This window comes from Topomyia yanbarensis, chromosome 3 (genome assembly GCF_030247195.1).
Source record: "Topomyia yanbarensis strain Yona2022 chromosome 3, ASM3024719v1, whole genome shotgun sequence".
In the NCBI taxonomy this organism is placed as follows: Eukaryota; Metazoa; Arthropoda; class Insecta; order Diptera; family Culicidae; genus Topomyia; species Topomyia yanbarensis.
The window spans coordinates 343,457,513-343,483,081 of NC_080672.1; the positions used below are offsets into that span (position 1 = coordinate 343,457,513).

The 25,569-nt window shown below is 41.0% G+C and overlaps 1 protein-coding gene across 13 annotated transcripts in view; it reads right to left on the minus strand.

Moving 5' to 3' along the window:
* LOC131690758 (collagen alpha-1(XVIII) chain) overlaps window positions 1-25,569 on the minus strand; it is a 1,092,580-nt gene that overhangs the window by 3,969 nt on the left and 1,063,042 nt on the right. For all 13 annotated transcript variants that reach the window (XM_058976747.1, XM_058976742.1, XM_058976748.1 and 10 more), the window contains one exon: window positions 13,806-13,985. In XM_058976747.1, coding sequence (XP_058832730.1) covers window positions 13,806-13,985 — 180 coding nt within the window. The remainder of the gene's footprint in view (window positions 1-13,805; window positions 13,986-25,569) is intronic.

Sequence of the window (25,569 nt, forward strand, 5' to 3'; positions counted from 1 at the left end):
ATTTGTGGTATGATGGTTTGTGTTGAAAACATTCACCAGATTGATGTCGTGCGACGAATATTGTAGTTGTATGTCGTGTTGTAGCTTTGTAGCTCATGGAAGACATTGATAGTTTCATTCAAAAGCCTAGTAGGCGTTGAATGCAGCCGAAGCATTATTTTTCTTGATTCTGCAAATTGTTTCATAATTGAAAGCAATTGTTCAGAGTGAATGTTAGTGTGTACCCTAGGGGCAGATCACTTGTGATGCATTTTTAAAAATCAGATAAATTAAATGCATTGCTTTCCATCAAAATAGAAATTCCTAATGTATTTTGCGTTGCGTATAAGACGTCAAAACCCTACAAAAAACTAGCCCTACATTCAACAAAACGTCGAACAAAGTGAATCAGTGTAGGACGTTTGTTAAACAAACTTTTCTGCGAGGGAGTGCAAAGTTGATGCAAAAATGGAAATTAAATGCATTTTTTCTAATTTGATGCAAATTTGTTATACATTTCTAGAGTGATCTGCCCCTAGTGTGTACATCAAGTTGCCCTTTTTTTAGCAGAACGGTGTCTTAAGCGCGCAAAGTCCTGATGTATGAATTTCATCGTAAAAACTTTGAAACGGAAAGTTTGGATATTGGTGTATGAAAATTGCGTCCAATACAAGGTTCACATAGGGGGACGCCGTCTAGCAAGTATTTCGTACCCAACATCAGCTGGACCGGACCTGTTTATCACGGTTAAACAGCAATAAATAGCAGTCATCCCAAATGAACATCGAACACCATGTTCGCTCTAGTTATGTGCTTGTCCCACACCATCATTTCGTGTGCAAACTCGAACGCGCTGATGCGTACCAAAACACGAGCACATGTTCGGTTGCACAACCGAACCTCATGTACGTACGCGGTGTTCGTACACACAGGTTCTTGATACTAGTTTTCTCTTTCTCTCATCTATCATCACTAGCATTGATTCATTCTGTTTTGTGTGTGCCTTTCCTATGTACGCACACGGTGTACACCCAAAACTCGGCTGTAATACCTTTACGGTAATAAGAAAAAAATGCTCTAATAGCAAGAAGTTTCATGCTAAAACGGTCCCAACAAAATATTCCCCAAACGGCAATACCAACACATTCAAATCTTCTCTGCGTCGCACTCATGTTTCATCAATTCTTATTCAATAAATATTAACGCGTCGGATTGTCTGGAAGTGTGTAGCAATTCGTTTGTCATTGTATTGCGCTTCAAGCGAAATAAACACAATGGGGATAAAGACGAGGTTCGATTTTCTACACGACACATTCCGTATTTGAAGATCGGCTCACACTCGGCTAGCTTCAAAGCACAGTCAGAAAAAAACGACTCGGAATAGTGGTGGGGTACTTCGGCCGGTGTTAAATTGAAATTTCTTTTCTATCACGGACGTTAACAGCAAGATAGCGACTGCACAAAACATGAACAGTCCTTCCCGTCATTTACGGGAAGCAAGACCTATGGTTTGGATCCACCTGTCCGAACCGAGGGTCTGGATCCAGACGCTTGTCTGGATCTAAGCACCAAGTCTGGGCCTGGTTCAGGTCCGGACTTGGAAAAGGGAAAAGGGAATGGGTTAGATCCGGGTACTGGTCCAGATCCTGGAGCTGGTCCGAATCCAGGTACTGGTCCGGATACAGGAGGTCCGGATTTGGGAACTGGTCTGGATCCGAGAACTGGTCCGGATCGGGAACTGTGTAGGATCTGGCAAGTAGTCTGGATCCGGAAACTGCGTAAATTTTTTTTTTGCGCTATCCAGCCTACCCAGTAAAAATCCCTAATTCGGGCTGGTTTCTGCCAATATTGGGGTAGATTCCAGCCTGAATTTGGTTGGATATCCGCCAGGATTCCGGTTGGTTTGACTCGGTACTAATACTATCATAGAAATCGACCGAATTATTCTACATGCGGACAGAGCCGAGGTTGACACACACTGAAAAAGTGTTTGATTGTATGATGCACATACATGAACAGCAACCGAAATTCGTCATTCCACCGTTTACTACCTTTGCGGGAATTGAGTTTTATACCGCAATGCGCAATTGCGTGGTCTGTTACCGAAAAGACAATAGAATCTTACCCAAAAGTAATAGAAACATACTCGTCGGATTTTGGGTGTACGTACACGGTGTTTAAACCTTAGTTAGCACATCGTTCGCTTGGGTTCGGTGTTAGATGCGAACCTGTACGTATACGCAAAGGCAAAGCATGTTTGAGGTTGAACGCGTGCACGAAATTTTGTACACGGGTGCAAACTTGTCGATGTTAATGGAAAGACTGATAAATAGTACCGTTTACAAATATGTCAACGACCAGTACACGAGATATGCGAAACCGCTTACCCTATATTCTCTTTTTGGGGTGAAGTAACCAAAAAACGGGGTCCAAAGTGCTGGACCGAGCCGAGATGTTGGGTACGCGTAAAATATATGTGATTTGACAACCAAAGCCTACCCCTGGGTTCACATTGGCAAATGACAGTGATGAAGGTCCATTAGGTTCTTTACTGAAACAGTTAACCTCACTTTTCTTGACAGTTCGCTTGTACTGTTTACATGGACTTAGAAAAATTTGTGGTCGATTAAATTTGCTCGAAGCAAATCGTAGGTTCATGTAAACAGTACAAGCGAACTGATAAAAATGAACACTCAGCTCATTTATGACGTCACCGTAAAGTATTCAATTGTAGTATTCAATTGTAGTCTAAGATTGCATAGAAGTTCAGTGAATTGCAAAGCGAAGTTGTGTGAAGTAATTCAACGTCCACCGGGTGAGTCTTAGGCTTTTAACTTATCTACAATGTTGAGTGTTGATATGAGGGCCTTGTTGCGGTCAGCTTTGTTCACAAGCGAACAAATTGTGAAAATAATCCAAAATTCAGAATCCGTTTCTTTGGCTCATAATGATCTAGGAGCTATGATCACCTTTTTTCCTGATTATGGTTCTCAAATAGTTAGAAAACAAGTATGATCTGCAGGTATTTTGGCCCATCCAAGGGAAATATTTGATCTTTCCTATCTAAAATGGAACATCGAATTTGCGTCTGAAGAATTTGGAAGCTACCAAGTTTTGAAATCAATTGTATACCAAATATATGTTTGGCATTATACCAACACAACATAATCCATCATGAAGCAAATTGAATGAGAATTCAATATTTGCTTGCAAAAGTGTTAGTCAATACTCTAACGATGCGATGATTGGCATGAGCTGCTCTCTGTAATATGAAGTAGACTATGCTATCGGTGAAATTGAAATAAGTTCCGTGAGCATGTGTGAGTATTTTTTGAGCTCGAGCCATTTATACATATGAATGTGCATCTATCTATGTGCATCTATACGAAAGAAGGTGTTCTTTGCATGTATATTTGTGCATTGTGGGATTGTATAACTGTTTACGGTGTAATAGCAGCATAAGGCTTTTTTGTCCCGGAATATTAACGCTTTATATGCATTATACCAGTTATAATGCGTATTTCGCATTAGAATAATACTTATTTGCATGTAAATCATACAGCTTACATTTTTGGTGTAGCTAAGAATGGGTGTGGGGTTCAAAACATATGGTGAAAAAACACGATTTCAAATTTCTACATCTAGGTGTCTCTGTAAATGTCCAAGTAGATCTTAAAAAGTATTTCTGACCGACGCGACCGGCAATTGACCTAGCACACTTTATGTGGCGGTGGGGCTAGTAGGCTGCGTACAGTGTAATCCACTTAACAACTATGTTATGACTTCCTAAAACGGCGTAATGAGACCTTCACAGTAGTAAGACGTTGCACGGTGGTAAAAAATGTACCCAAAACGATTGCTAGTACTAAGAAACGACCGCACGGTACGCTATCATGCCCGTTTTGCCCGAATTTCCCATTTCGTGTTTCCGCAGAAGCCAAGAGCTTCTTCTCTTAAACCAAATAAGAACCATATTTTGAATTTACCGTGGTCAGATAAAGTTAAATACTTGGGTTTGATTTACGATAAAAAACTCACTTTTAAGGATCACATTGAAGGAATCCAAACAAAATGCAACACATATATAAAATGTTTATACCCTCTTATAAATAGGAATTCTAGGCTCTGCATAAAGAACAAACTATTAATTTATAAACAAATATTTAGACTGGCAATGCTATATGCAGTGCCAATCTGGGCAAGTTGTTGTGCTACTAGGAAGAAAACGCTTCAAAGGATTCAGAATAAAATTCTGGAAATGATTTTGAAGCGTCCTCCCTGGTTTAGCACAAATGAGTTACACAGACTCGCAAACATAGAAACATTAGAAATTATGACGAAAAGTATTATAAGTAACTTCCGACAACAATCGTTGCAATCTTCAATTGCAACGATTGGCTCTCTTTATAGTTTATAAGTTAGTTTATAAGATTTCTTTAGCTCCTTTTTCACAAGACTAGTAGGTTTAAAACATCCTACCGAAAAAAAATACCTAACTGCGAAAGCATATTATATCTTAATAATAATTAACTGAATCATGTAAACAATAGGGATGAAAAGCCACCACTTGTGGCTGAACAACCAATATACTAAATTAGAAATGTAATGTAAACAAAACAATATAATCAAATAGAAAATAGGGTTAAAAAATATGCATACAGACTGCAGGTTACTGGGCTTTGGAAACAGTAACCATGTTGATCTAGCTACAAGTCATACACGACTGCGATCACAAATCGTCGCTGTTGTGCTATCTTATGACAAGCGCCATTTAGCACATTTCGAGAAAAACGATTTTTAAAGTTTGAAATTGAATATCTTCAAATTTATAAATGATAGAAACACTTCATAGAAGACAATTGATGCTTCTATCTATTCTGTATTAATCTCTCAAATATTACGAAGATCGGTTGACTATGTTGCGAGTTGTTACTGAAAATGTAAACAAAAGTCGCACTCAGACGTGTCATAGGTGTGTATTGATGACAAAATTTGTATGGCATGTCATAATCGTGCATGGAAAATTTTCCATAGAAAAAAATCATCAATTATTAACTTTTATTTATATCTTTGGCTTCATTTGGTCTATGAACAATCGGTAAGATGCATTTTGAAGGAAATGAGTCAGGGAATCTAGAAAAAATAGTTATTTAACGTTACAGTGTTGCCAAATATGCTATATTTTCAGTTGTAAAGTTAAACTGCATCTTTTTCACAATTCGTGTGTTTTTTGTTTTGAAAATGATTATGCCATTCTGTTTCTCAGACAGTTTTACATATAAAAACATCCTATACATCAAGGTAGCTTGCGCCAAACCCCAATTACAGTCATTTTAAAACAAAAATCATAGAATTTCTCAGTACGTTTCTCACTATATATTAGTACCCAAGCAGAATGTCAAAATTCTGAAAACGCCACTTTGTAGAGATTTTGCAGACAAGTAATGTTGCATATCTAACTCAGTTTACCCCAAAATGGCGTTTGTCATAAGATAGCACAACAGCGACGAAATGGTTACATGGGGTGAAGATATTCTTGTTCCTAGAGATATTTGACTCACATGTAATTTTCCTTACGGGACATTTCATGTAATGATTCCCTCTCGAGATGAACAGTTGTCTGGCTAAATGGAAAGATAACAACAAACGCAAGTGGTCTGTTACACTGACGGTTCTCTGATGTAGGGATGTACTGGTGGTGGTGGTATCTACTGTCGTGAAATGAGATTGGAACAATCTCACTCTCTAGGTAGTTATTGTACTGTATTCCAAACAGAAACCTTTGCGATAATGTGCGGGGTACAATCGGCTCTCCAACAGAGCTTGTCCGGCAATGTTGTATACGTCTGCTAGTGATTGCGTGCCGAACTGAAAACGAAGAACTAAGCATTTTCAACACTATCTACCTCGTATGGGTGCCTGGACATTCCGGTAGTACTAGAAATGAATGGGCTTACGAATTGGCTAAGGCAGGTGCAGCAATTGACTTCGTTGGTCCTGAGCCCGTTCTGTCTATTTCGACAAATTGGATAAGATAAAAAATACGGTCCTGGGCTTCGTCAGAGCCTCGCCATTATTGGAGAAACCTACAAACGTGTCACAAAACAAGAGCGTTTCTAGAACATCTGTGTCCAGTGGTTTCGCAAAATATCCTACAGTTTTCGAAACTCCACTGTGGCGTGCTGACAAGGGCTTTAATCGACCACTGAGACTCAATTATCACATGACAACTATTCAGCGCGCTGAGTCATTTTCATGTGATTGCTGTAAATCCAACTACGGATCCCCATATCATCAGATATGCAACTGTCCGGCAGTTGGGCAGTTGCGAGTTTTCGGTCTTCTTTACGTTGACGATACCGTATTTGGACGACTGAAATTCAGAGACATACTAAAGTTACTTATCCAATGTGCTAAAGAGCTTAGGCTTACTCGCGATTTGAACTACTTTTGAGTTTAACTTACCTGGGGCCTGTAGCATAATCAGCTTAATAATATTAGCTACAAGTTACAAGTTACAAGTTTCAAAACTACAAGTACTAATATTTTCCGTTGTATAATAGATATTTTCTGACTAATATTTTCATTGAACCCGAAACTGAGTCAGGTTCTAACCCCAACCGCTGTCAGTTCATACATTTTGACAGCAGTTCGGGTTAGAAACTGATTTAGTTTCACTTCAAGCAAAAATGACATTAGATTCATCTATCTGTCAAAGTTCACTCGAATGTTTACGAACAACCCAATATTTTACAGGTAGCTGGAAAATTGGCCATAAAATGTCTGCGAAAGAAGGAAACCATCGTGAAGATCAGAGAAACCTGATACTTTACGTTCGTGTTACCATTCGTGAAAAAATGTATTGTTTCAACCATTCTTAGCCATGCTAACAAAGGAGCTGCGTAACATGGAATGGACAAACGTAGAAGAGTTCACCAAATGGAGCTCTGTCAAGCGGGAAAGAACCTATGTATATTCGAAATATTTGGTGCCCAAATGTTCGAAAAATGTCAAAGGTTTGTAGCATTTCTCATAAATTATAGCAGCAAATAAATAATTGAAATATTTAGGAAAGTCGAGACAATACCACGAAAACAGGAGCTAACGGGGTTCCTGAAGCTAGAACTAATGATGTCGATATACTAGTATTCTTGGTTAAGATTCGCCAGTCTTGGAAGGGTTAGCCATTCCGGAAAGTATGGAGGAATTGGCGGAGGAAGCGTTTTATGAGAACGAGAGCCTTCCAATCACATCAAAGGCGTCAAAGGAACCATTTGCAGATACTACCATCTAATTCAACCACCAGGAATTCAATAAAACAATCGGTTCCAAAGAAACGATAAGTTGGTAAATACATTTGAGTATTTTATAGACGAGGTTTCAAACAACTATTTTTATTTTACGCATTTGACCCACGTTTCAGATCAATTAAATGAAGAAACGCTAGAAAATGCTGATCTCACCTGCCGTAAACTAGAATTGACCATAGAAATTCTAGAAAAAGAACGTGAACTAAAACCGCTGGAGATCGAGAAAATGACAAAGGAAAGTAATATTATGAGCTTGAATATATACAGTTTTGAACTCAAGTATGATCTTCCTAGATCAATGTTCACAGAAAATCTGGGAAACACTGAGGGAAACTCTGATGAACCGACTCAGGTAGAGTACCTTCTGTTAAGTCCTGAACGTGAACATCTTAGTTTTATTGATGATATCTAATGTAATGTAATAGTACTTCGATCTATGAGCGGTGTAATAGAATGAATTGACTTGCTTTACTCTAATTAATGCCGTTCCACAGAGATTTTACCACACTTGCTGAAAATCTGGGCACTGTTCTATGAAATTACTGGTTTTAAGCAAAACGATTTGCGTTAGAGAAACTCAAGGAGTTTTTCGTGGAATTGGTTTAATGCATACTTGAGTGCGTTCAAATGTATTAAGCCTCTTGCCCTTGCGATACGAAAGTGGGAAATAAAATTCTTGGAAATATTATTTCAGTACATTATTTATTTCAGCCTTCCCAAATGAACATCGTACACAATGTTCGCTCTGGTTCTGTGCTTTAATATTTTAACATTTTGTGTACGAACTCGAACATGCTACTTCGTACAAAAACACGTGCAAATGTTCACCAGCGCAACTGAACCTCATGTACGTACACGGCGTGCGTACACCGGGCGTACACACAGGTTCGTGGAACCAGTTTTCTCTTTCTCACTCTCATCATCACTAGTGTTGACTCTTTTTTCTTTGTGCAAATCGTTCTCGTGTACGCACCCGGTGTACGCACACGGATGTTTGAACTAGAGTTTGTACATCGTTCGCTTGGGTTCGATTTTCGAGGCGAACATCGAGATGAAGCATGTTTGAGGTTGAAAGTGTGCACGAAATTTTGTACACAGGTACAAACTGAACGATGTTCATGGTAAGTCTGATTTATATCGGTATGTGTTTTAAAGATCAATTATTGCTAAAAGAAAAAATTACATAATACAATAATAAAATACAAAACTACATACATAATGCATTTGAATATATAAATACACATATAATACATTTAAAATGTTGCTGATATTAATTTATAATTTGCTACTGTCGTCAACGAGCATCAACTTCTGTGTTGTCAGCATTCAGTTAATTCTCATCTTCATTTTGTAATGGTAGGTCTTCAAAATCAAAGGCAGTTTCTTAATTTTCGTGAGAACTATTGCATAATGTTGCATAACATTTCACTATTTGTCCAGCAATGTGCAGTTTACTCTCAGGTGGACTCGAGACGTTAGACGGCCAACAGACTGTGCTGAAAGAGTCTTCTATTGATTGCGGCAACAACGCGATGAATTGTCCTTCCTACAGTTGATTTGTGGATTCCACGACAAAGCCTGGTGGTTTCCTTGTCCAAGCCAATGCAATGTGGTGCACAATTAGTGATACGGTTTCATTGCTCCTCCACGATTGAGCAGCTAGAGAATCGGGCCAATTACTTTCCGTGGAGTCATCCGAAAAGCTTGAACAGAATCAGCTTCATATTAATAGAAGAATTTTGTTCGTGGTGCGCAATATTTCACACTGATAGAATATATTCGTAAATCGCTAGGCATTAGTTGCGTACAGAAAATTTTCATAAAATGTACGAATTTTTCGTACATATCATGAATCATTCGTAGTTATATTGAAACACATTTATTTTTTGTTACTAATTTTTCATGAAAACCACGAAAGGACTTTCGTTGGCTTATATAATATTTACGAGCATTATTCGTCCAACCGTGAACGTCAAAAAGCTTCAATATGGAGTTATTGTTGTTATACGCAGATAATTGTTGATCATAACGACGGTCTCGGTCTGACTATTTAGTAGCCGTATCCGTGTTCGTCGTTTTCAGGAAGATTTCCTGAACCTCTTTCGCTTCCAGTTGTTCAAGAATCCGGAGCAGTACGGATTCAGTTGAGTCATCGCGAACAGCTCGTTGGTTTTGTATGAATTAGTTTGAGCTTTCTCTGTCGGAGAAAAGCCAAAATAATATGCTACTTAATGCGAAAACTTCTTTTAGATGAACGAAATGAATTCGTGAGACCAACGAGATTGTTCGTAATATACACAAACGTTTATTAAAATAAACAAAACATTTCGTTTCATTCACGAAAAATAATGTCGTTTTCAACGACAACATTCGTGCAATGTACACTAAATGAGTAAAATTTATGAAAACTTTTGTTTATCAAGCGGCCATTTCTTCATACCACAATAAAATCGATTTTGCCAGATCTGTTTTTTTAATTAAAAAAAATCGGTGTTGTCAATCATCGATCCTAAAAGATCGAATGCAAAAATAAAAGGAAAAGAAATACGAAAACTTTTCTAATATGAACGAAATGAATTCGTGCGACCAACGAAGTCATTCGTATTATACACAAACATTTATTGAAATAAACGATTCATTTCGTATGATTCACGAAAAATAATGTCGTTATCAACGATAACATTCGTGCCATGTATACTAAGTAAAATTTACTTAAACTTTTGTTCATCAAGCGTCCATTTATTCTCACCATAATCTTTCTAGTCCTCAATAATGACGAACAGGTTGAAATAGAATCGAATTTATCAGATTGATCCCTTTAATTAATAAAAAATCGGTGCTGTCAAACTCGTTCGTAATATACAGACAGTTTATTAAAATAAACAAAACATTTCGTTTTCTTCAAGAAAAATAATGTCGCTATCAACGATAACATTCGTGCAGTGTACATTAAATATGTAAAATTTACGAAAGTTTCCGTTCACTAAGCGACCATTCTTGTTTATGAAATGAACGAAACCTACTATTTAGAATGCACGAAAATACTTCGTTGCAGAAAACGACGAATGAATTCGTGCATTGCATGATCGATTTAGTCTTTGTACATGCGACACTACGCTTTCATTATCATCTGAGGCGCCTAAAATGTTGAAACGAAACATTTCTGCCCCTAAATTCGGTGCTACGAAAAATTTGAAGCTTGTAAATATATTTACGGAAGGATTCGGACTTGTAAATAAAAGTACACATCAAAGCAAATAGTTTGTTCTGGTATTTTGTTTATGCAACAAGTACTTGTAAATATGGCTTATATTATTAGCATAACTGACTTGGAATACAGTGGAAACTCATTTTTATCAGCCCCTTAATGAATTTTACGCTGATAAAATGGGAACATTGACAAAATCGGGACATATATTTTCCTTTCTTTTTAATAAACCGAAGCTTTTAAAATATTCTTCTTTAGTCCCTAGATATAACCTCATACCTCATTCTGATTGTTTAGTTTAAATTTCCCTTAAGGGGTTCTAACAGACCAAAACTTCAAGAAAACTAAAATTTTTATTTTCGCATATTTCGGATCTTTAAGATAAGAAAAATATGCTCAAGAAAGGATTTACTCGAATTCAACTTGGTTCGTCTGCTGGAACCCATCAAACTACCAACTATTAATTTTCATGAGGCTGACAAAATCGGGTCAAAAAGCTAATGAAATCGGGGGTAGACAAAATCGGGGGCTGATAAAATCGGGTGTTGATAAATCGAGTCTTCGGTCTATCAGGCTTGTATATTTGTACTTGTAGAATCAATATGCGTCAGAAATTTACAAGTTACAAGCTACAAGACTAATATTATTTGTGAAATTTTCAATATGCTAAAGGCCCCTGCTGTAACCTAAGTGCAAAATAGACCAACAAGACGAGTAAAAACATCGATCCATAACCAAAACAAAACCCGTTTTAATCTAAGCAGTTATAGTCAATATTATACCAATATTCTCTTGCCGCATCCTCAGCCCAAAATGCTAAACATCTAAAATTAATCTCCCAACCATCATTCAATCAGCATCAATCACTATCACAACGCTCACACCTCAGGCGAGATGGGAGAAAAATCGAAAACACACCTTTCAATCAGTGTAACAGGCCACAGGCCGAGCATTATAGGCGTGTCGGCACCAGACCGCACATCGCCTCGCGGAGGTAAACAAAATGTCAAAAGCAATCAAACATCACACATTAGTACCCAATCAAATTTGACAGCAGATTGCCACCGCTCTTTAGGCCCGTCACATTCATACATGGAGGTATATTTAGTTGTAGTTCAATATTGACACCTCTGACATCTTGGCCTCGGTTACAATCATCAAGATATTTTAAGCCGAGCTACGCACAGAGGAGTAACTGGGGTCGAATCCTGGTCAAAACTATTTATTGCGGCTATTGCTGTTATTATGCCTTAATATGAACTAAAAATAGTAAATAACTAGTTTTTGGGACAATTTGGCATACCAGTGCAGAGGTCATTTTTCTAGATCCTTCCGAATACTAGTATTTTCGAGGTCATCTTTGTGAATACATTTGTTTTTCCCGATTCATGAACAATTGGCCAGTGGAAAAAGGAGAAAAAAGGGATACCTGTGCACATCTTCATAGATATTTTCAAATCGCTTGGAATTTGTGGATCGGAAAAGATCGGAAGAGATTGAATGTTTTTTGGATAGCCGGAATCTTGTTTTGTAATGTTGTTTCAGCAACATTGCCGGATCTTGCCGTATAATGTAACTTTTTTATCATTCAAATTTGGAATAAAAAGTTTAAAAAGGGTGTTTCTAAAGCTGGTCCAATTCACAGAAACACTACTATTTTCGGTTATTTTTAAGCTGAGATTACACAAATAGTTGTGTTCAATTACGTTTGTTATAATATTGTCTTATTTAATACAGTCATCATCATTAGAAAGCGATTTTGCTGAATATATAATAAAAAATGATTAAAAACCCCTTAAAATATCACCATTTTGCATCCATGCAAAAAATCTTTAGCGATTTTTGGCAAACTCTTTATTTTGCCACAATATGCAGTATGCTTTTAGGTATCTAAAAAAATATAAATAAATAAAAAATCGAAAAAATTTTTTTTTTTGGATATTGGCCAAGCATTTGTTCTAGTTACTCCTCTGTGCTACGCTCCAGGTGAACTGGTCATTCTCATGTTTTAGGTGTGAATGGAACCAAACCGCTCCCACCGCCTTCAATGCATCCATTGTATTGTCAAAATAACGGCTATAAAAAGCATGCCGATTTATTAAAAAATTAAAAACTGTTTTGATTATTTTTTTTTCTAAACCATAAAATTTGAACAAACCAATTCCAATTACCCGTAAGAAAAGTTTTAAAACGATCTGGCCTGTGTTAAGCCAAGGAGGACCAAGCGCCATTTTGAGATACATGCTCTAAAAACGTTATCGCATCCAACATAGCACTAGCAACGCCCACATCTATTTATATTTGAGAACACAAATAGTAAACGAAAGAAAAGAATTGTTTCTTATCTTGCATTGTTATGGTAAGTTATCTAAAAATGCTTTTCAACTTGAAAAATACTAGCAAAAAATTATGGCGCTCAGTTCGCAGGCCATCTATAACTCGTTCTTCAGCATTCCTTTCCCATATTATCTTATTTGTTTATAATTTCATTGTTAAACTTTTTCTATAGCCGATTATCTTAAAAGAAAAATATGCTACGCGAAATGCTACTTCCCCTCATGCACCCACCAACCTGATGGAGCCACTTTTTTGGATCATGAAAACACTTCTTCAAACTTCTTACCCAGGTGTGTTTTGATTAGGATAACAGTTTTAGACATAGCTATAGATTGCAGTTTTCCTTTTCCAATAAACTGCTATTTTTGGACACTCCAGACTTAGTTGGAAAAATCGATTCCAACAAAACAAGCAGACAATAAAACAATAAAAATACACCTCTCGAGGATTCGTTTCAGATTGGATATCCATGCATGCAATATGACACGTACACGTGTCCATCCCGCGCTGTTGATTACCGCTCTCATGCCCGGTCAAGTCTGCTGACATTGAATCTTAGCAACACGAATTTGGTGCGCCGCCAACATGACCATTATGGTTGATGATTATGTCATTTAGTGAATGTGTTTGTTTCGTTTATTTGTGTTTTCGCTTTCCGTCTACTGAGCATTTGCCTGCGACAGACAACGATCTCCTGCGTTAAGATATAAATCTGATTTATTGTCTTGCTCTTTTTTTGGATCCATCGGTCTTTTTTTGTCCGGGCAAGAACTATTGTTCAAGATTTATTGCTCCTGTCCGTAATAGGGAGATTATCCGACGAAATGTCATATGGGTTATTTGCTAAGCCGAATGCTGCACACGAAGGAGTGACATGGTCATTTGTTACCGACTGCCAGTCGACTGTCGTCGACCGTTGCGTCCAGCAGGGTGAGGGTGTTCATCGCTCATTGCTAGCTATAGGTACTTACCAAGCTATATCGGTGAGGACGTTCTTCCCACTGAAGCTGTATATTCGCGGGGCTTGCGAGAAGAAGCCACCCTGGCCATTGAAGATGCCATTCCATGAATTGAACAGCACATCTCCCCGGGTGTTCACTACTGGAAGTTCACGATCTGCTATCCGCACGATAGCGTCTAGGTTTTGAATTCTGTCGAAGAGAGAGAGAGAAAAAATATTCGAATTAACTTTCTAATTTAGGGTAAGTTGAAATCTGCTGTGATAACGAAACTTAATATATAAACTTTCGAGCTGTATCCTACACATTTAATTCCCGAACTGCTGACCTGAAATTTCATTGCTTGTCCCATCGATAAAACTTGCTACGAGCACTCGGAAATAATCCCCCGACTAGGTAGACACTTGCAAAAGAACAGAAATAGCAATCATTTGCATTTTACACTTTCATCCACACTTACAACAGTGTTTAATTTTATACACCTCCTGCGAAGCTGGGTCGCTTTTGTTTCAATCCATGCAGTCAAGCAGAACCCGACCACAAGTCCTAGGACAAGCCATTAGGTACCGATACCGCGTGGACTGGTGGCAACTGGCGTAAGGTGCTGTGACTGGTGCGGTGAAGTTTGCATGTTTCCGCTTCAATGGAAATTGGCATGTTCGCACATTTGTTGCCGGAGAAGGTATGGGCAACATGGTGGCATGAATTTCAGATAAAAATTAAATTTAGTTGGAATTTTGCGATACTCTTGATGGTAAAATGAAGCTTTCTTGTGTGATTTTTTCTCATTTTTTATTGACAGCAATTTCTTATTACACAGATTGTTATTTTAAGAACGGGATATTTCAAAGACTTTATTCTTTATTTTAAAAAATTTCATAAATAATCTTTATTTCAAACAATTTCATAAATAGTCTTGTATATTTAATTTTTCAACATCTTGTACTAACATTTGTCTTGCACTGCTCTGAGGAAATTCACAGTATTTTAACTACGATGTATAGCGTTCTCAGATTTTAATGAAACTTTCTGTACATACTTTGCATACTTTGTTTTTCCAAAAATGATCTAGACTCTCTTTTGAAAAGGGTCAAACTTTTTTAAACTATTTTTGCCTTTCTCATATAATGAAAGGCTATGCAATCACTCCAAAAATCGATTTTTTAACCGAGACCCGGAGGACCGAGAGTCATATCCCATTCCAATCAGTTCGTCGAGATAACAAAATGTTTTTTTTTTACTATGGAGAAGACCTTTATGTCCTAGCCCAGTACACGTGCTATTGGTAGGGTCCAATCTACCACACGGGGTGCACTGGGGGCGTGTCGGACTCGAATGGTGACCAGCCATTAATACCGACTAAACTCCATTGGGCTCCGCCATCATTCCTCCCAGGAACTACCTCTCGGTATTACTTCTGGGGGGATGGCTGTACTAAATGTACTCATTCACTCTCACTCACGCGTTCATACATCCTGTATGAGGCTTACTTGGGTGCTCTCTCAATCGCACTTTGATTCACTCTCAAACACTCCGACATGAGGCTGACTTTTGTGCTCACCTTTTACGTTCCATGCGAGGCTGACTTGTGTGCTCACCTTACTCATTCCTTGCTAGGCTTACTTTTGTGCTCGCCCCACCCATACCATGTGAGGCTGACTTGGGTGCTCACCCTATCACCTGATTCACTCTCAATCGTGCCACTCTATTGTACCTTTGTCACTCCCTCTGGCATCCCATGTGGGACATTTTTCTTAGGCCCCACTTCTGACATACCATGCGAGGCTGACTTGTGTGCTCACCTTTTTCATTCCTTGCTAGGCTGACTTTTGTGCTAGCCTCTACCATACCTGTGAGGCTGACTTTTATGCTCACCCTTAACATGCCGTGTGAGACTGACTTGGATGATCACCCTTTCACTCCTCTGCCACGCCATGAGGCATCGATAGCTAAGTTCCAACATACTACGCTACGACCCTCCCGTCTTGGCATGAGGCAGTCCACTTATACACCTATACACTCACTCTTCTGTCTTGCTTCGGGGTGGCTGGGTTTACCCCTTACGCGGTTGCCATTCGCTGCGCCAAACCTGCCTCGGCATGAACAGACCATTCACTCCCTTTTTTTGCGCTTGGCCTTTTTCGCTCCAGCTAACCAATCACTAGTTAGCCGTGCCCGTCGTCTGTTGCTCGGTTCGCCAGATTACCTGTAGCCTACTGGCAATCTGGATGGTAGCAGCCGAGACTGCGTTCCACTTCTCCACCGATTGACACATTCGCTGAATAAGGGTATCAGGGGTTGTGTCCCAGCCACAGACGTCAAGCATTGCTCTTCTTTCGACGTCGAACCGATGACATACGAACAGTATGTGTTCGGCAGTTTCATCTACACCTGGGCAGTCCGGGCAGACTGGGACCTCCGCGTGCCCGAACTTGTGGAGGTACTGACGGAAACAGCCATGGCCTGACAGGAATTGTGTCAGGTGGAAGTGAACTTCCCCATGGGGTCTTCCCACCCAGCTCGATATGCTAGGTATCAGCCGGTGGGTCCACCTACCTTTCGAGGAGTTGTCCCACTCACGCTGCCATCTGGCGACCGAGGTCACCCTGGTGCGCTCGCGGGCTCCCCTATTTCCACGTAGCTCAAAGCACTCCTCATCTTCCCGAATGACCAGCCCGACTGGCATCATGCTCGCTATCACGCAGGATGCATCGTGTGATACCGTGCGGTAGGCAGATATCACTCTGAGGCACATCACGCGGTAGGTGCTCTCCAGTTTCTGTAGGTAACTGGTTACCCTCAGTGCTCTTGACCATGACGGGCCGCCGTACCTGAGGATAGATACGGCAACGCCTGCCAGTAACCTACGTCTATTGGCGCACACCTTTGAGTTGTTGGACATCATTCTCGATAGAGCCGCAACAGCAATCGACGCTCTCTTGCACGTATAGTCGACATGGCTGCCGAAGGTCAGCTTGTCGTCTATAATGACTCCGAGAGACTTCAGACTTCGCTGTGAAGTGATCGCGACTTCTCCCACATGGATAACTGCATGTTGTGCCGACTTGCGGTTGTTGACGATAACTACCTCCGTCTTATGATGAGCGAGCTCCAGGCCTCTCGCGCTCATCTATTCCTCCACCGTGCTAATCGCGTGTTCTGCGGTTAGTTCTACCTCAGGAATTGACTCCCCATAGACCTCCAAGGTTACGTCGTCGGCAAAGCCGACGATCTTGACCCCAGGAGGGAACTTCAGTCTCAGAACCCCGTCATACATGAGGTTCCATAGCACCGGGCCTAGGATCGAGCCCTGCGGGACTCCGGCGGTAATCGGAACCCTTTTCTGACCGGTATCGGTCTCGTATAGCAGTACGCGGTTTTGGAAGTAACTTTCCAGGATCCGGTACAGACCCACCGGTAGGCTAAGCCGGTGTAACGAGAGCGCGATGGCATCCCAGCTCGCGCTGTTGAATGCGTTCTTCACGTCAAGTGTCACTAACGCACAGTATCGAATACCTCGCCTTTTTCGTTGGATCGCTATCTCGGCAGTATTTATCACTGAGTTGAGAGCGTCCACTGTGGACTTACCCTTCCGAAAGCCAAACTGGTTGCTTGACAAACCGTCCGTACCTTCCGCGTACGGGATGAGCCTGTTGAGGATGATCCTCTCAAGCAGTTTGCCAGTCGTGTCGATCAGACAGATTGGTCTGTACGCCGATGGGTCGCCTGGCGGCTTCCCGGGCTTCGGCAACAGCACCAATTTCTGCCTTTTCCATCTATCGGGGAAACGGCACTCGTCAAGGCATCTCTGCATAGCTAGCCTGAACATGTTCGGGTTCGCTATGATCGCTGCCTTGAGTGCGTTGTTTGGAACTCCATCCGGCCCTGGAGCTTTGTTCATTGCTAGGGATTTAGCCACTGCGAGTAGTTCTTCGTTCGTCACTGTAGCCACCATTTCGGCCGTGCCCGCACTGTCTCGTAGTGCAGGTGGCCAGGGGCTTGTGGCTCGAGACGGGAAGAGTACTTCGATAATCGTTGCCAACCGCTCCGGAGACCGTTCTGGGGTTGAGGAGCCCCCTTTGGTCTTGGCCATCACAATCCTGTAGGCGTCACCCCACGGATTCGCGTTGGCACTCTCACATAGGTTGTCGAAACACGCTTTCTTGCTGCTTTTAATGGCCTTGTTGAGGGCCAATTTCGCAGCTCGAAACACTTCACGGCGGTTCTCTCTTGCATCCTCGGTGCGAGCTCTTTGCATCCTACGTCTAGCTCTGAGGCAGGCTGACCGTAGAGCTGCAATCTCGGCACTCCACCAGTATACCGGGCATCTACCGTTTCTTGGCAGTGTTTTTCTCGGCATAGTGGCGTCGCACGCGCGTGATAGAACAGCTACCAGCGCATCCCCGCTTAGACTGTCGGTGTTGGCCTCCAGTCCCAGGGCCGCGGTGAAAGCTTCGCTGTCGAAGTGATTGGACTTCCACCCGCGTACCTGACAGGGATCTCCCGCCCTCGGATGCTGCACACCATAGTTGATCTTAAAGCGGATTGCTAAATGATCGCTATGGGTGTAGCCTTCGTCTACCCTCCATTCCATGCCTGGAGCCAGACTCGGGCTGGCAAATGTTAGGTCAATCCACGCCTCCACTCCGTTTCTACGGAATGTACTAGCGGAGCCATTATTAGCTAGCACAGTATCGAGTTTCGCAAGCGCCTCCATTAGCGCTTGACCCCTGCTATTTGTACAGCGGCTGCCCCACTCCACTGCCCAAGTCTCCCGCTATGACTACCGGTTTCCGGCCCACTAAGTCCGACGAGAGCCTGTCGATCATCTGGTTGAACTGTTCTATTGGCCACCTTGGTGGGGCGTAGCAGCTGCAATAGAACACACCATTGATCTTGGCAATCGCCACACCCTCGGCGGAGGGGTGTATTACCTCTTGAACCGGGAACCGTCCCGTTGTACAGATTGCCACCATTCCAGACCCGTCCGACACCCAATTGCCGTTGCCGGCAGGGATGCGGTACGGGTCTGATAAGAGGGCGACATCTGTCCTCGACTCCGAGACCGACTGCCACAGCAGCTGTTGGGCTGCTGCACAATGGTTAAGATTTAGCTGTGTGACGTTCACGGCTTCTTCTTATTTAACTCACCGAAGGGACACGAAGGTCCGCCCATAGCATGTTTATGGGCTTGCTTCTTAGCGGTGCAGATAAGGCACTTGTGCGCCTTAGTGCAACCCCGCTCCTTATGTCCCTCCTCGCCGCAGCGACGACATAGTTTGCTCCTATCTATGCCTTTGCACTCGTATGCTTTGTGGCCGGACTCAAGGCACCGATAGCACCTATCCACTGAAGGCGGCTGGGGTATACTAATAGGGCATACCGACCAGCCGATCTTCAGCTTCCCTTTCTCGGTTACCTTTTTGGCATCCGCCTTCAGTAGGCTGAGGTAGGCTACTTGGGTGCCAGAGGGTCCATCTCTCAATCGCACAGAGGCCCGCTCGATTGTGACGTCGCAATGCTCCTTAACGGCTGCGACGACGTCTTCTGCGGTCGTGAACTCGTCCAAGTGCTTGCACTGGAGAGTCATTTCCGCCCCTAGCGACCTGACTTGGGCGCCCTCACCAAGGACCTCTTGAGCCAAGGCCTTGTATACCGCACTAGATTGTGCGCCTCGCTTCAGCACCAGAAGCATTTCTCCCGTGTTGGTGCGTCTCACGCTACGCACATCTTGCCCAAGGGCCGAAAGGCTTTCGGCCGCCTTCATCGACTTTAGAACATCGGCATATTTGTCCTTGTCGGTTTTCAACCACAAGGCCTCGCCTCTGTCCTTGGCCTTCTTCGCGGGCCGCGGTACCTCCGGTGTCGGTGCCGGCTTCTTCCTGGTGACCAGCGTCCAGGGGTTTGGGCCCCCCTGCCCCGGTCGCGCCGGGTTGCTGGTACCAACGCTCTGCTCAGCAAGGTCACTCTCGCCCTCGCTTACCTCGCCCAAACGGCGTTTGACCTTAACGGTTGCACGCCGTGTGGTGTCGCTTTTTGCACCCTCGCCTGGCGACTTCCTAGGGCGCTTCGCGTTCGACGCCGTCTTGCGATTGCCCTTGCCCTTGCCTTTTCCCTTCGAGGGGAACTCGGCCGCCGCTTCAAGCGACGTGGCTGCTCCATAGAAGGTGAAGGGCACTGTCTGAGTGCCCGTATCGACCTTCTCTTTTCCCTCCTTCTTGGAGGCCACTGTCTGGGTTTCTCTGTCGGACTTCTCCCGACATTCCACCCTCTTAGCATAAGTCTGCTGTTTCTGTCTTGCCACTCGAACAGTTTTTCGGAGTTCCAGGAGACTCTGTTTTAACTCCTTGCTTATATTTTGCTTTGCGCTAGTGTACTCGATTATTGCATTGAGCTGCTCCACCACTTTGCGCATCGCCGATAATGGCCCGTTCGGTGCGTTGGTAGGGCTATTGCCTACCGCTGCTGGGGGGTCACTGGTGCTTTCAGATGCAGCACTCATCGCTCCACTACTCTCCCCACGGGGGGGAGACCTCGCCAAACCACCTCTAGCGAAGGGGTTTGGCACCTCCGTTTGTTTAGTATTTTTATTTTTGTTCTCAATATCAAATCCCACGAGTCGCGCGAGAAATAAATGTCCACCACGCCAGAGCTCCGCATTAGCGTGGTAAGGGACGCTTACTGTGTGGGTTGCCCAGGTATCTCACAGGCTCCGTTAACGATCGAGCATCTTTTTCACCCCCTCGATCACTCATCCCTCGGCACGGGTCGCTTCACGCCTTGGAATTGGGGTTATGACCTACCTTGCTTTACGTGGTGACCTCGGCCCAGATCATCACAACCATCCTCCTTTACCGGGGCTTTGGACCTGTAGCTCTGGTTCTCAATAGTTCCATGTACGCATATTATTACAGACATGCCACTATTGAGATCCGTCATTCGCTAGCGGAGTAACAAAATGTCTGTGTGTGTGCGTATGTATGTGTGTATGTATGTGTGTATGTATGTGTGTATGTATGTGTGTGTCAAATAGTGTCACTCAATTTTCTTAGAGATGGCTGAACCGATTTGCACAAACTTAGTTTCAAATGAACGGTATAACGCTCCCATAAGACGCTATTGAATTTTTAGTTGATCGGACTTTCGGTTCCGGAGTTACGGGTTGAAGAGTGTGGTCACACAGCAAATTCCCACATAAACTGGTAACCCTATGATGTCCGAATGATGTAATACATATTCAAATACGTTCAAAATTACTTAGATTTGCGGGTTTAGATCACTGATGGCCAATCAAAGTAGTTTTGACCACATTTGTCACCTAAGATCTTGATGCCCCCGGGGAAGTCGCCAAGTTCCCGAGCTAATGTCACACCCATTTTCCAGCAAACTCTTAACCGATTTTCACAAATTTGATATCAAACGAAAGATATAATACTCAAAAGGACCGCTAATTAATTTTATTCAGTTCAGACTTTTGGTTCCGGAGTTACAGGTTGGATATTGCGGTCACATAGTAATTTAAATATGAACCGGTACAATCGTAATACCTCATAGGTTTAAAATCTATTGAAATGAACATCAAATTACTTCGATTCGCAGGCCTAGATCACTAATGGCGAATCAAAGATTATTGGAATATATTGTCCGCTATCGATAAGTCCGGAAGTTCCGGGCATATTTCAGATTGAAAGCCACTTCAGTGATGACTGAACCAATTTTCACTAACCTAGTCCCAAATGGATGGTATAATTTAAAGTTCGGTGTTGAACCCTCCATCTACTCCTCCACCTCCTACCTCTCAACCATCCTTCCCCTTGTCTCACTCCCCCCCCCCCCCCTCAGACCAACCTCCCACCTGAATTCTCTTCATCCACCCCATACACTAAAATAAGTTAGATGATTCCCGATGCATCCTCCCCCTCCCACTAATTATATCCCTTCCCTTCTCCTCCAGGAAGACAACATGAAGACAACATTGAACTCACGCTGATTAAGCTATATAAATATTATATTTTTGTTTGTTTCAAGTATGTCAGTGTCGACATGTTGTTTATCAGGTTCATGACAGTCGTGCACTTATATATGCTTATCAAGTGTGATAAGAATGTAATAGACAATTCCACAATGCTATATTGAACGTATCCAGGCATTAGTTCATAGTTTAGATTAAACGAGAAAGGCATAATCATACCACTAGGTGGATTAAACCAGGTTTTTTCAAATGGCTATAGTCCAAAAATGACAAATCCTACAAAAAATGTTGTAGGAGTGATTTTCACAAAATTAGTCAAATTTTTGAATAAAAATATCGAAAAAATTCTTCATCGACTTCTACACTGAAAAAAATCCATTTAAAAGATTTAAAGTCGATTTGAAAAAAAATCCCATCCATGATTTGGACGAAATTTTGTTCCAAGATAGGTAATTATGTTCCCTACCTAACGTCAAAAATTGAACATTTTTAAGGAAAAAAAAAGTTATTTAAAAAAAACCCTTCCTTGTCCAAACTGAATTTATTTTTTCAGTGTATTTTTATCGAAAACTAAACCAATGAAAGTCATAATCATCTCAGTATCTAATTTCTCAACTGCTAGTCGCCTGATACAGTAAGATTCCGTTTTTGGCACGTTCCGTTTTTGTCATGCTCCCTTTTTGGCACACTCCGATTTTGGCAACAAATGAGTTCCGTTTTTGGCAACATTTGTGTTGTACATAATGAGTCTGTAAAAAATGTGCAGTAGATATTGTTTGTATCAATTGATATCACATTTGACTTCATTTCCAAACATGGGAGTCATATTAACCCTCAAAGGCGCAAATATTTTTTTTAATTTGGTGAAAATTGTCTCATAGTTTCAATACATTACTCCGATTATTTTGAAATGTTTTGCGCAATGTTGTTTTAAAACAGCGTTATGCATTTGGGGGTTACCTATATTTTACACTATACGTGTTGTATTTAATGATTACAATAAGTATAGAGATGCATTATTTATGTATAATATGTACAAGTTGCAAGTGATTTTTGCATCAAAAATGGTTTTCTTCAATCCTAAATATCTCCAAAGCATTGCAGTTCAGTTTACAATCTATCAATTCCATTTGAAAGATCAACGATTTGTTAGTTATGGAAAATTAACAAAGTTATTTATTTTTTAAAAGAGCAGTGTTTTTTAAACAAAATTGTTCAATAATTTTCAGAAAGAAGACATAACAGCCCCAGGAGCGAAATCAACACATTCAGTGAATTGTTTGAGTTTAAAGTTCAGTGGATCGAAGAAAAGCGATTCGAATTAAATGATATTTTACACCTTCGTAATGAGGGGAATTGCACTCGAGAAGTGCGCGAAGATTGTGAGAATTCTACTGGACGACGCACAGTGGGGCTGAATGCTACTTTCGACGCTCAAATCCTCTTGCGTGCTGTGTATGTATTCTGAAGAATTTGTGTCTTGTCGGAAAAGTATCTTGGATGCAAATGAGCATTATTTTGAAAACTGATTGATAAACATTTCTTGCAAAGAATAAGCACAGCCTTATGACTGAACAACGATTTGGAAAACTACAGAAATGACTGGACACAGAAGGCATTTTAATAAGATTACTTTATAAATTACTTGATAAATTTATTCTCAGTTCGAAATATTATATTTGAATTTAAAATCAAGAAAATATTTGCATATTTGCTTACTCAAAAATTCTCTAGCGAACTAGGACTATTTCACTTGAATTATATTTTTTCCTCATTTCATTTGTCTGCAGAAAAAAGGCGCACCTTGCCCACTTTTTCTCTGGTTATAAAGTTAAAAGTCTCTACTAGTCATAAACAAAATTCCAGCTGCCGCCATCTGCCGCTTCGTGGGTTATTACAAATTTTGTGGATCTTTTAAAATATTTTTGATGAAAACAACCTTTACATGTCATGATAACATTTATCACTTTTTGAAGGATTTTTATTATTGTATATTTTTGAAGATTTAGGAATAGAACATTTATTTCTAGAAATATTTTTCATAAACAAATGTTAAAACTCATTTTCTCCAGTATTTTTTTAAATGCCATGTAGCGCTATCTACATAGGTTATAAAGTATAAATGTTTTCAGTACATGTGTTAAAATATCAAAACAAACAACTTTGCCGAAGAAATTTTTTTGATAGAACACCTCTATCGAAAGATAGAACTGATCTAGATCAGTTTCTACTTATCTAGATCAAAACCAAAGTTGTCAAAATAATGATCATTTCCATCTAAGATACTTTGCTAAAGACACTAATCCTCTAAGATATATACCCAGGGCGGTAGAGGTTTTGAGCGTCGAAAGCTTGCCCCACTGTACGACGTCTGAATTTGATAATGTTATGAATAAAATTTGCTTATTTGTTCTTATATCTCATTTTATTTCATATATGATTGAAAATCCTTGAAACATTTTTGAAGTAAATTGAAAATCCAAACTTTAAAAATAAGGTTCCATTTTTGGCATGGTTCCGGTTTTGGCAACTAAAAAAAATAAAATTGTTGCCAAAAACGGAATCCTACTGTGCATGCAAAAAGTATCAGTAACGAATTTGGTATATGTTCATAACAAACTTGAATGAGGGCAAAGATGAGCCATTTAACATCATCGATATATGCGAGATTCAACTAAATACCACTTTGCTGTGTACGAAAAATAATCTTTGTATCAGTCAGTGAAAATTTTAATTCGCAAGCAATTGCGTTCAGAAAAAAATCAAAATCCGTCAGCCTCATATGAAACCTTTCGCCGAATCTGCTGTTCCAAACTTTGACCTTTTCGGCGGGGATAGTCTACCTGTTCGCCTTTTTGTTGCCGCGAGGCATGAACTTATTGTAGAAACAAGGCACGCTGTGGAAAATGCATATAAATTATGTGGGGACAAAATGAAACATTCTTTAAAGGAACACTCCGATAATGCAAAAGAGCGCTATGCCACCGATAACGTTTCCTTGTACACTAAAGTGCGAGAGTGTGACCATCCCACTGTGGGAACATCTTCTAATGTGCCTAAAAATTTCCGAAAGAGGAAAATCAGTTTTCTCTCCTAAGCTTCCTCGTTAAGGCCTGAGAGTGTCCCTTGAAGGGTGCTGTTACAAAAAACCGAAGTAAGTGGTTCCTGGTCTCGGTAATCTTAGAAACTAGCAGGAATTTCCACATGGGACATTAGCACCCCAACTGTCCTTATATTTCTGTCCCCAATTTTTCCCAATATACGCGACGCTACAAATGCAAATGAAAAACTTTATGAAAGCTGAAAAACTCGATTATTGGCACCGGTCCGTCGACGGATAAACGGACGAATCATCAGAGAAGCAATGTTTCTACGTTGTGTATTCGATTTATCCTGTGATTGGAATACACGGAACGTTCGTCATGCATCGCTTTTATGCTAATTATTATGACAGAAGTGGTGAGTGCAATCATAAAAGAGGCTGTGCTGTCAACATTCTCCTCACAAAACTGATGGTTTTACATTTACCTATCAATGGCCATGCCCACATCGGTACAGTTACAGGAGGCTCTCCGTTTGATGGAGCATGGAAAGCACTCTTTGCATTTCCTGAGGAAAACATGGGAGTTTTTGAGTACTTTATCTGAAAAATCATAGCAGATTACCTTAGTTTGAATTTTTTCGCAGTGCTCCATCCCGGGTAATGAGAAGGCGGACACTTGGATAAGAATGATAATGAGAAGGTACAGGCTTGTTATTTGCTCACACAATGTGCCACAAAGAGCGAAATACACCGATTAGAAA